Source organism: Zingiber officinale, chromosome 7A (genome assembly GCF_018446385.1).
Source record: "Zingiber officinale cultivar Zhangliang chromosome 7A, Zo_v1.1, whole genome shotgun sequence".
Lineage (NCBI taxonomy): Eukaryota > Viridiplantae > Streptophyta > Magnoliopsida > Zingiberales > Zingiberaceae > Zingiber > Zingiber officinale.
In genome coordinates this window covers 80,088,171-80,101,528 of record NC_055998.1, presented here as the reverse complement: position 1 = coordinate 80,101,528, position 13,358 = coordinate 80,088,171, and the positions used below count along the sequence as shown (strand labels likewise).

Sequence of the window (13,358 nt, the reverse complement as noted above, 5' to 3'; positions counted from 1 at the left end):
GTGATATATATCATTCTAAGATATTTTCTTTCAAAAGAAAGATAATTGGTAAAGAAATTCCTACCAAAATAGATATATATATCGTATAGAGATAATTGTATAGAGTCTGACGTAAAATTTAGCAACATTTTCTCCATCTCTCCTTTATATAATTTAGATAAAATTAATAAAAAAAATTATGATCCATGGAAGTCATCATTACCATTAATTTCTGGCTCAAGTGTTTGTATTGACTTGGAAGACTTGAAAAAAATCTAATAATTGATTCACAATTGTCATTTATATCATTCACAATTATCACCATTAACTTTAATTTCTTGTTTTCTATTGACTTGGAAGATTTGGAAAACAGAAATCTAATAATCGATTCACAATAATGACATATATATCATTCGGAGCCTTTTTTTTTTCTTTTTAAAAATAAGATAATCGGTAAAGTGATTCCAACCAAAGTAGATATATTGTATAAAAATAATTGTATTGAGTTAATAAACTAATATAGCTACAGTTTGCCAGCATCTCCTAAAAGAAACCGAACAAAAAGAGACAACAAGTAACTAACATGACTATATTTCCATGGATAAGAAGGAAAAACTACCTCGATACATATAGGTATTTAACTAATCAAGCTTAGAAAGTAGCACCAAATTTTATGAAAAATGTGACCCTTTGTTTATGTGAATTATCTTTTCATCGTAACCTCTCCGCATTGAGGAAATATCAAGACTTTATTGAATTAGACATTCGTAAATAAATTTAGTATTTGATTTGATAAGAACATATTTATATTTATTCAATATACAGAAAGTTAATTAGATGAATAAGTTTGAATGATTAGGTTATATATTTATTTATTTATAATTTTTAAAGTAATTTAGTCTTTTCCCTATTTATATATTTAGAGATTTATATTTAGAGTTTAGGTTTTTTTTTAACTTAATTATATAAGATTTTATACTTGCATTTCTAAGTATCAATTTTAGATTAAATAATATGATTAATTTTTTTCTTTTCTTAATTTCTACATGGTATCAGAGTCAGGTTCTCCTTCTCTGATCTAATTTTTTCTGTTGCCCCTGTTACTGCTCCATATTGCGCTGCTGTCTCCTACTGTTGTTGTCGATTTCGATGCTGATCTCCTGTCCTACCAATTTCGGTGCCGATGCTCTTTTCTGTCAATTTCGGTACAGACATCCTATGCTGTCGATTTCAACACCGATGCACTTTTCTACCGATTTCGGTGCCAACGTCCTGTGTTGTCGATTTCGACACTAACGTCCTTTTCTACCGATTTCAACACCGACGCCATGTGCTATCGATTTCTACGTTTGACATCTTTTTCTGCCTCAGATTTTTTGTGTGATCACGGGTCGTCCTGAAACTAGTTTTTGCATATCGTACAAATGTGTGTCCTTATAGTTTGATTATTCTGAGTATTATTCGTTCTTTCATCATGTCTGGTCGTATAGAATTTTCATGGAAATCTTATTCGTATATATTGGTGCAATTTTAACAATTCCTTGCTTCACAACCCTTTGTCATGTCAGCTTCCTCTCATATAGGTTTGTCATCGTCTGATATTTTAGATATATCTTCATCCTTGTAGATTTTGGACTTCTGTGCCTCCCATCATATGTATCTAATTTATCATCTTTTGTTTCCTTTGCTCCTCGTTCATTTATATTTATTATGACTGTTGATGGTACTTCTATGTCATTCGTAAGTGTCAGTTCATTTAATTTTTTTTTAATTTTTTTATGGTTTTTTAAAAATTTTTTATGTTTTTTAAATTTTTTATGTTTTTTTAATTTTTTTATGTTTTTTCTATTTTTTTCTATTTTTTTATTTTTTTATATATATATTTTTTAAATTTTTACATTTTTATTATATTTTACGTTTTTTTATTTTTTTAATGTTTTTTCTATTTTTTATGTTTTCCCCCTTTTTTATTTTTTTTAATTATTTTTTGTTTTTTCAATTTTTAATTTTTTTTATTTTTTAAAAAAAATTTTATTTTTTATTTTTTTATTGTTTTATTTACATTTTTCTTTTTTATCACATTTTTCTCTTACTCGAGGGTATTTTGGGTAAAAAACTTTCGTTAACCCCAGAATCAAGAAAAACCTCAGTTTTCCGAGGTTTTTCAATTCTGGGTTACATATCCATTTTGTTGACGTGTCGTACATGGAACATTACTCGAGAATCATCGATTACCAAAATCAAACAGGGTTTTCATTGATAACATTGGATGGATAACTAAGGTTATCAAGGATAACCCCCAACCAAACACACACTAATAGTTTTCTCTTTTACTTGGTTCGTAGCCCGATGACTATTACTCCAAGGACTACACTCGTTAAGTACTTTCATTGGACAATCGACTAAAACTTTGAATGCTTGCACAAGTAACTTGAAATGAAAATACAAATAAACAATAACAATTATACCGACAACTTTGGAATAGAAACTTGAGCGTAGTCATTGTTGGGGCAGCGTTTCGGCATCGTAGAGTAGTATTCGAAGGAGTGTGCAAGTATAGAAGTCTTAGAGAATGATGTACTGAAGCTACTGGTCAAAGGTTCTTTTTATATGTTCATCCGGGAGGTTGGACCGGTCCCCGGGTGCTTCCATCAGGCTGACATAGCGTCCCCTCAGCGAAACTCTATCCGCAAAAGTTTATCTTGATCTAGGTGCCTGGATCACTCCCGGTCGCTTGGATTATGACGTGTGTTGGCCAACAGGAACATGCCAACTCATCTGCGCACGTAGCTAGATGCTGGCTCACCCGAGCACCTGGACCTTTCTCAGGCACTTGGAAGTCTCTTTTCCGGCCAACTTCGAGCTTCAATTTCCTGTATTACAGAGTTAGAAAAAAAAGATATAATATAATAATTTGGATAGTCTCGAGAATGTCTGGTTCTAACTTTGGATTTTGCTAAAATCCTAAGTCAAACCGATACCTACTGTTCCCTCAATGGGGAATGTGTCTTCACCGACTTCGCTCAGGAGAGTTTACCATTTTGCCAAACATTCGGTCCTCCAGACATATTGGACTTTTACTTAGCATTCGAGCTTTGACCTCCGGGACTTCCCATTAGACATCTGATCCTTAACCCGCCTACACTTCTGCCTGGTGTCCCCCCAAGGCTTCTGCTTAATGTCCTCGATCTGTCAAGATTTCTATCAAGTCCACTCGACCAGGATTTTGTTGTCTAATAAACTCGACTAAGATTTCTTATTCAACCCACTTAACCAGGACTTCTTTGTCTAGCCTCAACTAGAGACTTTTCTCTATACTTAATCAATATCATTAGATAATAAAAAATCTTAACTTTGAACATTTTCCAACATTAAAATTATGTTCGATTATCCGATCTTCCCTACATCAACAAAATCTTGAGATAAAAAGATAATTACTTTAATATTTATTAATTGATAGTGAAAAAAGTATAATATCTTTAGTGGTTTGAAATTTTGTATACAAGATAATAATAAAATTGTAAAATGTCAGATGTAAAAATAAAGTCCAAACCTAAAAATATAAATCTTCTTTTTCTTCCTTTCACCTCCTGATCTTGTCCGGAATCTAAGTCATACGGAAACCGGGTGAGATATTGCTAGCATTGACAGAGGGGACCCTGAGACACCTTTCTCGTATGCGCTTCCAAAAGGGGGCTCCCACGTGGTGCTGACGGATGATGATGACTGAGCCGGTGGTACCTGAGCTCTGCACACACTCAGATGAGCACACTGGCGTTAGAGGCCAAAAACTAGGGAAAAAGTCCCCGGAGTAGGTCCTCCGACGCTCAAGTTAGGTACTTTTTCCCTAGAAGAACAGTGTATGAAGGAAAAATAAAGTAGAAGACAAGTGCGAAGATGCGAGAGAGCATACCTACGTAAGGAAGAGGACTTCCCTTTTTATATGACCATGCGCACCTCTGGAGACTGACCAATGTCAGCGAATGTTGGGTGTCAGGACCTGTCGGGTGATGAAGGACATGTGGCATCCTCCTATAGACTGGAATAAGGTTCCATTCGCAGGTGACCACAGACTATTGGAATATTCCTTGACATACAACAGTTATTCTCTTACAGACAGTTACGATTCGCTGACCCTGTTGTCGTGTAGCACCTTTTGTCCTGCCCAGGTATGTCAGCTCGGGATAATCTGCCAAAGTCTAATGAGAAGGCTTGATGAAGGGTCATGTTATGACGGGGCCTGTTACATCGATTCAGACCCGACCGGGAGTAACAGCTCTGTATAGGCAAACTAGGTTGAAGAAACTTGACCGGTAAAGACAGGTCGAGCATTATCCCAATTGTGCGCCATGATCTAGACCTGGGCTCCTGACCTGTGAGTGCCCAACCTGGCATTATACATCTGATGACACCGGGCGATCCTACCCTTCTATCCCTGCTTGTTGACTGTCACACCTCCTTGACTTCTGACTATCACGTTCCCTTGACTTCTGACTGTCACATCCCCTTGACTCCCGACGATCAGGCCCTACCATTATGCACCATATCACAAGCCTCCCCCCAAATCTAGTCGAAGGAGGCTCAAGTCCGACTGACTAGACCCGGACTCTGATTACATTTGGCTCGCCATTATAACTTTAATCGCTGCTTCTTTTCCCAGATGTCTATGCATGCTACGTTGGTTCCCAGATCCTTGGATATGTAACATGTCTTTAAATGATGCACTATTTCCCAGATGTCATAGCATGCTTCGAGGACGACTCTTCACATCTTTTTCTTTAAAAGGGGCTAACTCCCCCTGACTTCCATTATGCCACTGTGTTTCCCCTGCTAACTTCTGCTGACCATGGAATTTATCCCTGAGTCTGACGAGGGGTTATCCTTACGCCCTCAATTAGCTCAGCTAACCCAATTACTTGCCAAGAAGGACATTGCTTCGGTTGAGATGACGTAGGCCAAGGACCTTCAGTCTTCTCTTTGCCGAGAAATTGAAGAACTTTGGCTAGCTGCTAAATCTAGGGTCTGGGCTGAAGCAGCCTTGAAACATAAGGCTTATTCAGATTTGAAGAGCTAGACCCAATTTATTATCTACTTAAAGGAGAAACACGCTGCTTCTGTAACCCTTCTTCAAGAAGAAAACCGCTTGAAAGATGAAACCATTGCTCAACAACTTCGCATTATTTAGTGTACCAAGGCGGAGCTCACCCGAGTGCGAACTGATCTGGAGTAGGCAGGTCAGGCAGAGCACCCTTGCCCGAGGTGTTGACCGACTGCTAATACAAGAAGGGAACTCTGATCACTTAGATATTTCTAATGTAATAATGTGATTTTTGAAGAATGTTTCTTAAACTTTATCAAATGAATGTCAATCTAGTTGGGCTTTGGGTCTCTATCCATGTCTTTCTCTTTACTTTCTGTTCCTAGTATCTTCTTACTTTATGTGGACCCTGAGGAGGGTTAGCCAAAGCTTTGCTTGCGAAAAACCCGATCGGGAACGAGAGTGTGAATGACCAGCCAATGAATTGTTAAATGTGAGAGTATGCTTGCTTGTAACTCGCGTTGAGGCGAGAGTCTGGAGTCCTGACAGGAATGTCATTGGTCGTGAGAGCATGCTCACTTATAACTCGTGCTAAGCGAGAGTTTGGAAGCATGAGAGCATGCTCACTTATAACTCGTGTTGAGGTGAGAGTCTAGAAGTGTGAGAGCATGCTCACTTATAACTTGCGATGAGGCAAGAGTCTGGAAGCCTGACCAAGAGGTCGTTGGTCATGAGGGCATGCTCACTTATAACTTGCACTGAGACAAGAGTCTGGAAGCCCAACCAAGAGGTCGTTGGTCGTGAGAGCATGCTCACTTATAACTCGCGCTAGTGCGAGAGTCTCACTACAACAAAAACCCTCATAGACTTCGGTTTTCCACCGGTGTCTATTACATTTTCGACCGATGTCTATGAAGGCGATGTAAAAGTCTGCCATTTTAGACATCGGGTTTAAACCGGTGTAGTATCACTTAACGACACAGGTGTTCGAATCGGTTATTAACCGGTGTAGTATCACTTAACGACACTGTTTCATCAACGGTGTAAAATCGATGTAATATTATATGCTAATAACACCAATTTTGGCAGCGGTATACAACCGATGTAATATTAGTTAATAACACCGGTTTTGCAACGGTGGAAAACTGATGTAATATCAGTATTTTTTAACAGCACAAATTTGATTTCCGAAACAGTGAAAAACCGACAATAACCAAAAAAATACACAAATATTCACAAATTACACAAATATTCTTCTTCCAACAGTATCCATAAAATACACAAATATTCACAAATTACATAAATATTCTTCTTACAACAGTATCCATAAAATACACAAATATTCTTTTTACAACATCAAAAGGTAATAGATATTGTACACATCAAGGCAATATTCGCAATTTACATTCCATGCAAATGCATGCATCATCCAAAGTTTTCAAAAATCAAATACCTTTCCTACTCAAATGTAATCTAGCATGCATTCAGCCCACTCGAACCGCACTTCATCAATTTCAACTCTGGAGTACTTGAGATTTGTAAACTGTAAAAATACATAAATAATATATTAGTAAATCAAGACCAAAAATCATAATTGAAAAAGCAGTAAGAGCACCAGGTAACAAGATAAGTAATTGGAATGCTTAAAAAGAGAAACGTTCATCAATTATCTCAACCACAAATAAATAGAAAGAAGAATCAATGATGTAAGAGACTGATATAGTCCAACACCAGCACAAATTCAAAGAAGAAATTACCTATCTTTGTAAGCTGAAGCCAAATTTGCATGGGCTTCAGGTATAGTTGGTCTGATATTCACAGCACATATATAATCCTGAATTGCTTCAGTAACTCTACCAATCTCCTTAAATGTGTTCCTTCTATTGACAAGACCATCAGCAGCAGTCTGCAAAGAACTTCATTGTAACAGGCTATCACTTCTGCATAATTTCCCTGGTGTAATACAAGAGAACTATCAATTTCCAACTAGGGGCAAAGACAGCAAAGAAGAAGATAGACAAATTATATGACTTTCTTCCATTAAATGAGGCAATATGCAGTAACTCTCAAACTAGCGATGAAAAAGACAGATATAGTACTCTATCTATTGCTTGTATATAATAGCCAAGTTGTTGAAGGGCGCAGATATCCCTGTTGTAACTGCTAAAGTTGCCTTATAGAATGATGCAGCAACACTCATCATGTTGCTGCATGAAGAGAAGTTTCATTAAGGAACAAATCCGCATAGTTGTCATCAAACATTCTAAAGCTTACCAGTCCATGTATATGTTGCCAAGGCTTGAGAATGCTTGTGGATGGTTAGGTTGTAAAGCAAGGCATGACTTGGGAAAAATTATTAAAATGAAGTTATTCAACAAGGAAAAAAAACTTAAGAGAATAAAAATATCCAAATTAAAAAGTCACCCTATAGAAGTTGATAGCCTCTTCCACATGCCCAGCGTCTTTGAGAGCATTCCCCTTTTAATGTGCAAGAAAGTCGATCATTAACTAACCTGGCTCACCATCAAGAAGGATACATTTTGACATATTAGACCATTATCAACTTACCAGATTATTGTAAGCTTCAATAAAGGTAGAATCACAGTTGATAGCTTGCTTGTAATGCATAATTGCCATGTCAAGATGACTTTGTTCATAATAGATGCCAGCAAGGTTTCCTACGTCCAGATATCCCCAATGCATAGTTGACATAATAAACTCTCTTCAGAGCATAGTTTGTAGCAAAGTTATCCACAAAATCAAAAAGAGATTAACAGTCTAGTGGAAAAATAGGAGTTATTGAATTACGTAGCATATTCCAGTGAAAGTATTCTGCAATAGCAATGTTATGAAGAACCTGAAATAAATAGAAAATGATTAAGAGTTCACACAAACAAGAACTACACATAGTAAATAAACTTCTCTTCTTTTGTATGCAAGTCAACAACAAATCATCATGTACTTTAAAAATGAGTAAGATATTAGTTAAAATAGAAATAATTAGAGGAAAAAATAGACATGTTTCATATAGCAGCCAATTAATACATTTTGACATGGAGAAACAACATCAAACCCGTAGTTGCAACTATTAAGGAGACCTAAAGACAAACAGTGTAAAAGTCTTCACACAAAAAGTAGAAGTGTGGATACCAAATATGTAATTTCTTATTTCATATCAAACCCAACAAAGAATCATTGGATCACTGTCATCTTTGGGAAGCAATGAGATTTCAATTAAAATAGAACAAATTTGAGGAATTTTATATTCTTGATTTGTATAATAACTGGTCAATTGATCTTCGTATGGAGAAGAACCAAGTAAAATATGGTCAATGTAAAATCTTTATGAGTTGAAGTCGAATTATATTTCAACTAAAATACAGATTAAATCAATGACAAATGATAATCAAAGCGAAGAAATAAACAAATAGACAATAGGTTCTATTATCACAACAGTTCACAGAACCTAAACAACACAGAGTAGGAAACAAGCCTCACTCCAGAATTAAATCACTAACACGATTTTTTTTTTTTTTTGTATCACCAAGTGTTCTCTTGTCTAAAAGATTACTAATTACTGCTTTAAGAAATAACATGAATTTCGAGTTAAATAAAACTCACCATGGGTTTATCATAGAATGGGAATCTTTGCATTTGTCGTACTGCATTGCTAGCAGCTGGAACTTCAGCAAATACCACCCATGCCTGGCCTCTCAGCTTTGGTGTTTTCAAGGCCACAATATCCAGAATTCTTCCATATTGTGAAAATAAAGCATAGAGTGATCGTTTAAGTTCTGTAGCACAAAAACCAGGACAATGTAGTAAGGAAAAATAGATTCCTTAATCTCTCAAATTCACAAATCCAGGCAATTGAGTCACACTTATGAACTATAAGTTTGAGTTTGATTTTAATCCTTATATTTTTCTTATGCAAATACCTGATAAAGGAAATGAATAAAGAAAATAGCAAGTTAGAGCACATATTACTCCAATGTATAGCATCACAACGGAACAGATCTGTGAACAGTTGTGCGTACATATGACGGGCAAACTATGAATCTCCCTACCTATTCTTATCCATGCCATGCCATTTAGATTCCCCAAACCTACCAATTGAATACAATTAAATTCCTAGCAAACAAGTAAGCTACAACAACAATACATTCATACCCATCTATTCCTTCATTACTTTCACCAACACAAAGCAGACTAAAAATATTTAAGATTCAACTTTATCCCTTATAGCTATGAAACGCTAAGCCTCTGGAAGAACATAAAATACGTTATCACATGATGCAAGTTTAGATCAGAGAATAATTAACGCCCAATAGAGTTCTGTTTCCTGAGAGACAAAGAAGAACATGTCGCCATCTTTGCAACAAGTAACAAAGAGCTTTGAGGGCCTGTACTTTGAAAACTAAATCTTTGCCTACGAGGAACAAAATGCTCAGGTATGAAATAAATATAAGTTATTCTAAATCTGGTATTCTAACATCCATTAGATATACTTTCAAATGCTCACTGAATCTGTTTAAACACCGTTAACATTCACAAACAAGAAAAAATTCAGTCAAAAAAAAACCTAAACCGAAGAACTCATATGTTGGGAAAACCCAAAACCAACAAAAGATCTGTGCAATACAATGGGCTCTAACCTTCTTTCTTGACCTTCTCATTCAAATTGTTGATGTACACTGTTTGATTCGGGGGGATATCCACAGTTCACACATGATTACAGTACACTCTTCTTCATAGCAAACAATTATGCAAGGTTGACCATAGAGAAAGTTAAAATCCTGTTACTCTTACTTGTTGGTCTCACTGCAGAATTACATCCGTCATGCATTTGCTGCAATTTCATAAAAGATATCCTTAGGTCATTAAGCCATGTACAAGCTCTGTTCATCTTTTCACCATTTTTAAGCCCCAAAATCTTATATATTTTTCATCATAAAGGACTTTTCGTTTGCTCATAGCTTGAATATGTGGTAGCGCTGATCAAGCAATTTCTTAGATTAGGTTCAAATGACATCAATCTATATGACTGAGGTAATCTTGCAATAACTTGAACAGAAATTTGAAATATTCTGTATTTTTTCAGGAGGGATAACTCTAAAAAAGATAATAGTCATTCCATATCAACTATGTGAGTTGAAGTGCTAACTAAGAGAAAAACCACAAAGGTACACAAACTTCCAAAAAAAAATTTGTAAAATGTCAATTCTGATTGACATAAAAAATCATTACCTAGGCCGAGGGCTACAACTTCTTGACCTTCCTCTTGTCTTTGGAACTGCTTCCATAATTTTTCCTTTATGTCTAGAAAATATTTTAAAAAAAAAGATACATACAACTTATTAGATTTCATGTTAAACAGAAAAGAAACATCACATTGCTTAGTGTTTACATCCATAGAAGATGAGATACACATCTACAAATTGACGAGATGCAGTCAAAAGGGCAGCATTACACTATGAATTGTTAAGAGATTAACTAAACTTGTAAAACTCTGCACAAAACTAACAATGTGTGAGGAAGAACCTCAAACAGTCACCCACTAACCTATTGCTAACAATGGGATAGTAGTTTAGAACATCAAAGGCTGCTTGAATTTATTAAATACTAAAAATTCTTTCAAGTATACTTTGCATTTATTGTGCAACTTGTGTTCCAAACAATCATATAAGATTTCTGATGTCCGCATTAATATCCCTTGTCTTTGTCTAAGTAACTAGATGCACATCAAAATCAGATATACAAGATCAGAAGTGTTGGAGTGACAGTACTCATGTCTTTAAGATATTAAAATTTGGACCATTTATTCAGTAAATTTGTTCAAGTATTGTAAAGGAGATATACAAAATAATTCTTAAATGCAAAACCTTCCAGTTATTTCTAATCTACTAAATTCAAGTCAGTGTAACAATAGCAAAAAATAATCACTTCAACAAAAAAATCACAAAAGAATACTAGCAGTTCCATAACTTACATACGCTCAGCATTTGGTCCATATTTTGCAAACTAAACCATAATATTCCGACCATCCACATTCCTCCCTACAATATCCAATAAAAATAATAATCAAATTACAGGTTACTTTCCAGAAGATCAAACATCGTCAGAAAAATAATTATCAAAACCAAAAATAAAGTAGAAAAAACTTGCCATCAAGTCTATCAACAGCCTTCTGAGCCTCATCAACATACTTATACCTCACAAAAGCAAACCCTCATGAATCTCTAGTCCTTTGAGTTGCCAAAAGACGAACAAACAATTTAGTAAACAATTGAAACTCAAAAATCGTATCAATAACAGCAATCTCTCACCTCCGGTCCCTTGGAATGAACACGTCAATGACTTTCCCGTACCGATCAAAGAGAGGAAAGAGATCATCGGCAGTGGTACCTAGCAATTCGAACAGAACGCGAGTCAAAAACTGGATTCCCATCAAAACCAGCAAGAGAGTCCGGGGAGAAAGGGAAAACACTCACGGAAGCTGATGTTGAGAACGAGGAGGGAGTAGGTGTCCTTGATGTCCGGCGGCCCTGATCTCCCGAAGTGCGACATGGGTGGCGACGAGACTATTCGAATTTTTAGGGTTTCAACTTTCAGGGAGAAGACTGGCGAACGATGCGGATGGGACCATCTGGCGACGTCGATCTGAAGAATTAGAAGGTGAGGAAAGGGGTCGGCGAGGGTGATCGACAGTAGAGAAGAGGGGGGGGGCAAAGGTACGACCTTGTTGAACCAGATCCTGCGGGCGGACTGGATTGCGTGGTGGAGGTAGGAAAACGGCGAGGCAGAGGCGAGCTCCTTGGCGACACACTTGCTGCGGTAGCACCGTAGCACATCGCCGTGAGAGTTTCATGTGCTTTCCCGGGAGCGGATTCTTCCCTCGCCCATATTCTAAGAGAATGGATGCCAAGACATTAAACCAAGACATTCAGTTTAAAAAGGATTACGAATCTAAGTAACATATTCCACGGGGTGGACCTGCCTTCCCAGAGTAAGATGTCCCAGGAGGCTACCTAAGGGGGAAGAGGGAGATGAGGCTGAGAGAGATGGTCGGACGGCCAGCGGCGAGGAGAAAAGTGGTGGCGGCATTGTGACGGTATATGGTGGACGGCGCGATAAAGGTTTAGGTTTAGGTTTGGAGGAAAGAGTGAAGTGTTGCAAATTTCGGCTAAGTATTGGTGGAAAAATTAAATTATTTTATTTTATCATAGACACCGGATTTTAAAAACCGCTGTTAAAATCGGTGTCTATTAACGAAAAAAAAGGCGCTCATAGATTTCGGCTTAAAAAACCGATGTCTATGAGCGAAAATCTGCGCTCATAGACACCGGTTTTTGGAAAAACTGGTGTAAAATATTCAAAGACATCGGTTTTTGCTTAAAACCGTTGTTGTTCCACTGATGTCTATGAGGGTTTTTCTTGTAGTGTCTGGAAGTGTGAGAGCATGCTCACTTATAACTCACACTGAGACAAGAGTATGGAAGCTTGACCAAGAGGTCATTGGTCGTGAGAGTATGCTTACTTATAACTCGCGTTGAGGTGAGAGTCTAGAAGCCCGTCCAACAGGTCGTTGGTCATGAGAGCATGTTCACTTATAACTCACACTGAGGTGAGAGTCTGGAAGCGTGAGAGCATGCTCACTTATAACTTGAGCTGAGGTGAGAGTCTGGAAGCTCGATCGAGAGGTCGTTGGTCGTGAGAGCATGCTCACTTATAACTCGCGCTGAGGCGAGAGTCTGGAAGCGTGAGAGCATGCTCACTTATAACTCGCACTAAGGCGAGAGTCTGGAAGCCGGACCGAGAGGTCGTTGGTCGTGAGAGCATACTCGCTTATAACTCACGCTGAGGTGAGAGTCTGGAAGCGTGAGAGCATTCTCACTTATAACTCACGCTGAGGCGAGAGTATGGAAGTCCGACCGAGAGGTCGTTAGTCGTGAGAGCATGTTCAATTATAACTCGCGTTGAGGCAAGAGTCTGGAAGCATGAGAGCATGCTCACTTATAACTCGCGCTGAGGCGAGAGTCTGAAAACCCGACTGAGAGGTCGTTGGTCATGAGTGCATGCTCACTTATAACTCGCACTAAGGTGAGAGTCTGGAAGTGTGAGAGCATGCTCACTTATAACTCGCGCTGAGACGAGAGTCTGGAGGTCTAATTAGAAAGGGATCTGGAAACCTGTCCAGTAGTGGATTTGGAGGCCTGACCAGGAAGGGATCTGGAGACCTGACCAGGAGTGGATCTGGAGTTCTGACCAGGAATGGATCTGGAGGTTTGATCAGGAAGAGCTCTGGAGACCTGACCAGGAGTGGATCTGGAGGTATGACTAG

General features: G+C 37.6%; 1 protein-coding gene and 1 long non-coding RNA gene across 3 annotated transcripts; both read right to left on the bottom strand.

Annotated features, from left to right (window-relative positions):
* Nucleotides 1-6,525: 6,525 nt before the first annotated feature.
* Nucleotides 6,526-8,086, bottom strand: LOC122000207. Of its 2 annotated transcripts, none has more exons than XR_006117019.1 (4): nt 7,826-8,086; nt 7,586-7,695; nt 7,442-7,495; nt 6,526-6,560 (listed from the first exon to the last, which is right to left on the bottom strand). It is a non-coding gene; the product is annotated as an uncharacterized LOC122000207 (long non-coding RNA). The 2 variants fall into 2 exon arrangements; XR_006117020.1 differs by lacking the exon at nt 6,526-6,560 and adding an exon at nt 7,285-7,359.
* Nucleotides 8,087-8,474: 388 nt separating this feature from the next.
* Nucleotides 8,475-11,223, bottom strand: LOC121999464 (U2 small nuclear ribonucleoprotein B''-like). Its single transcript, XM_042554147.1, has 5 exons — nt 11,183-11,223; nt 11,007-11,073; nt 10,265-10,336; nt 8,639-8,811; nt 8,475-8,483 (listed from the first exon to the last, which is right to left on the bottom strand). Exons 1-5 carry the CDS (start codon nt 11,219-11,221, stop codon nt 8,475-8,477), a joined length of 360 nt encoding a protein of 119 aa, XP_042410081.1. The 5' UTR covers nt 11,222-11,223.
* Between the last annotated feature and the right edge of the window lie 2,135 nt (nt 11,224-13,358).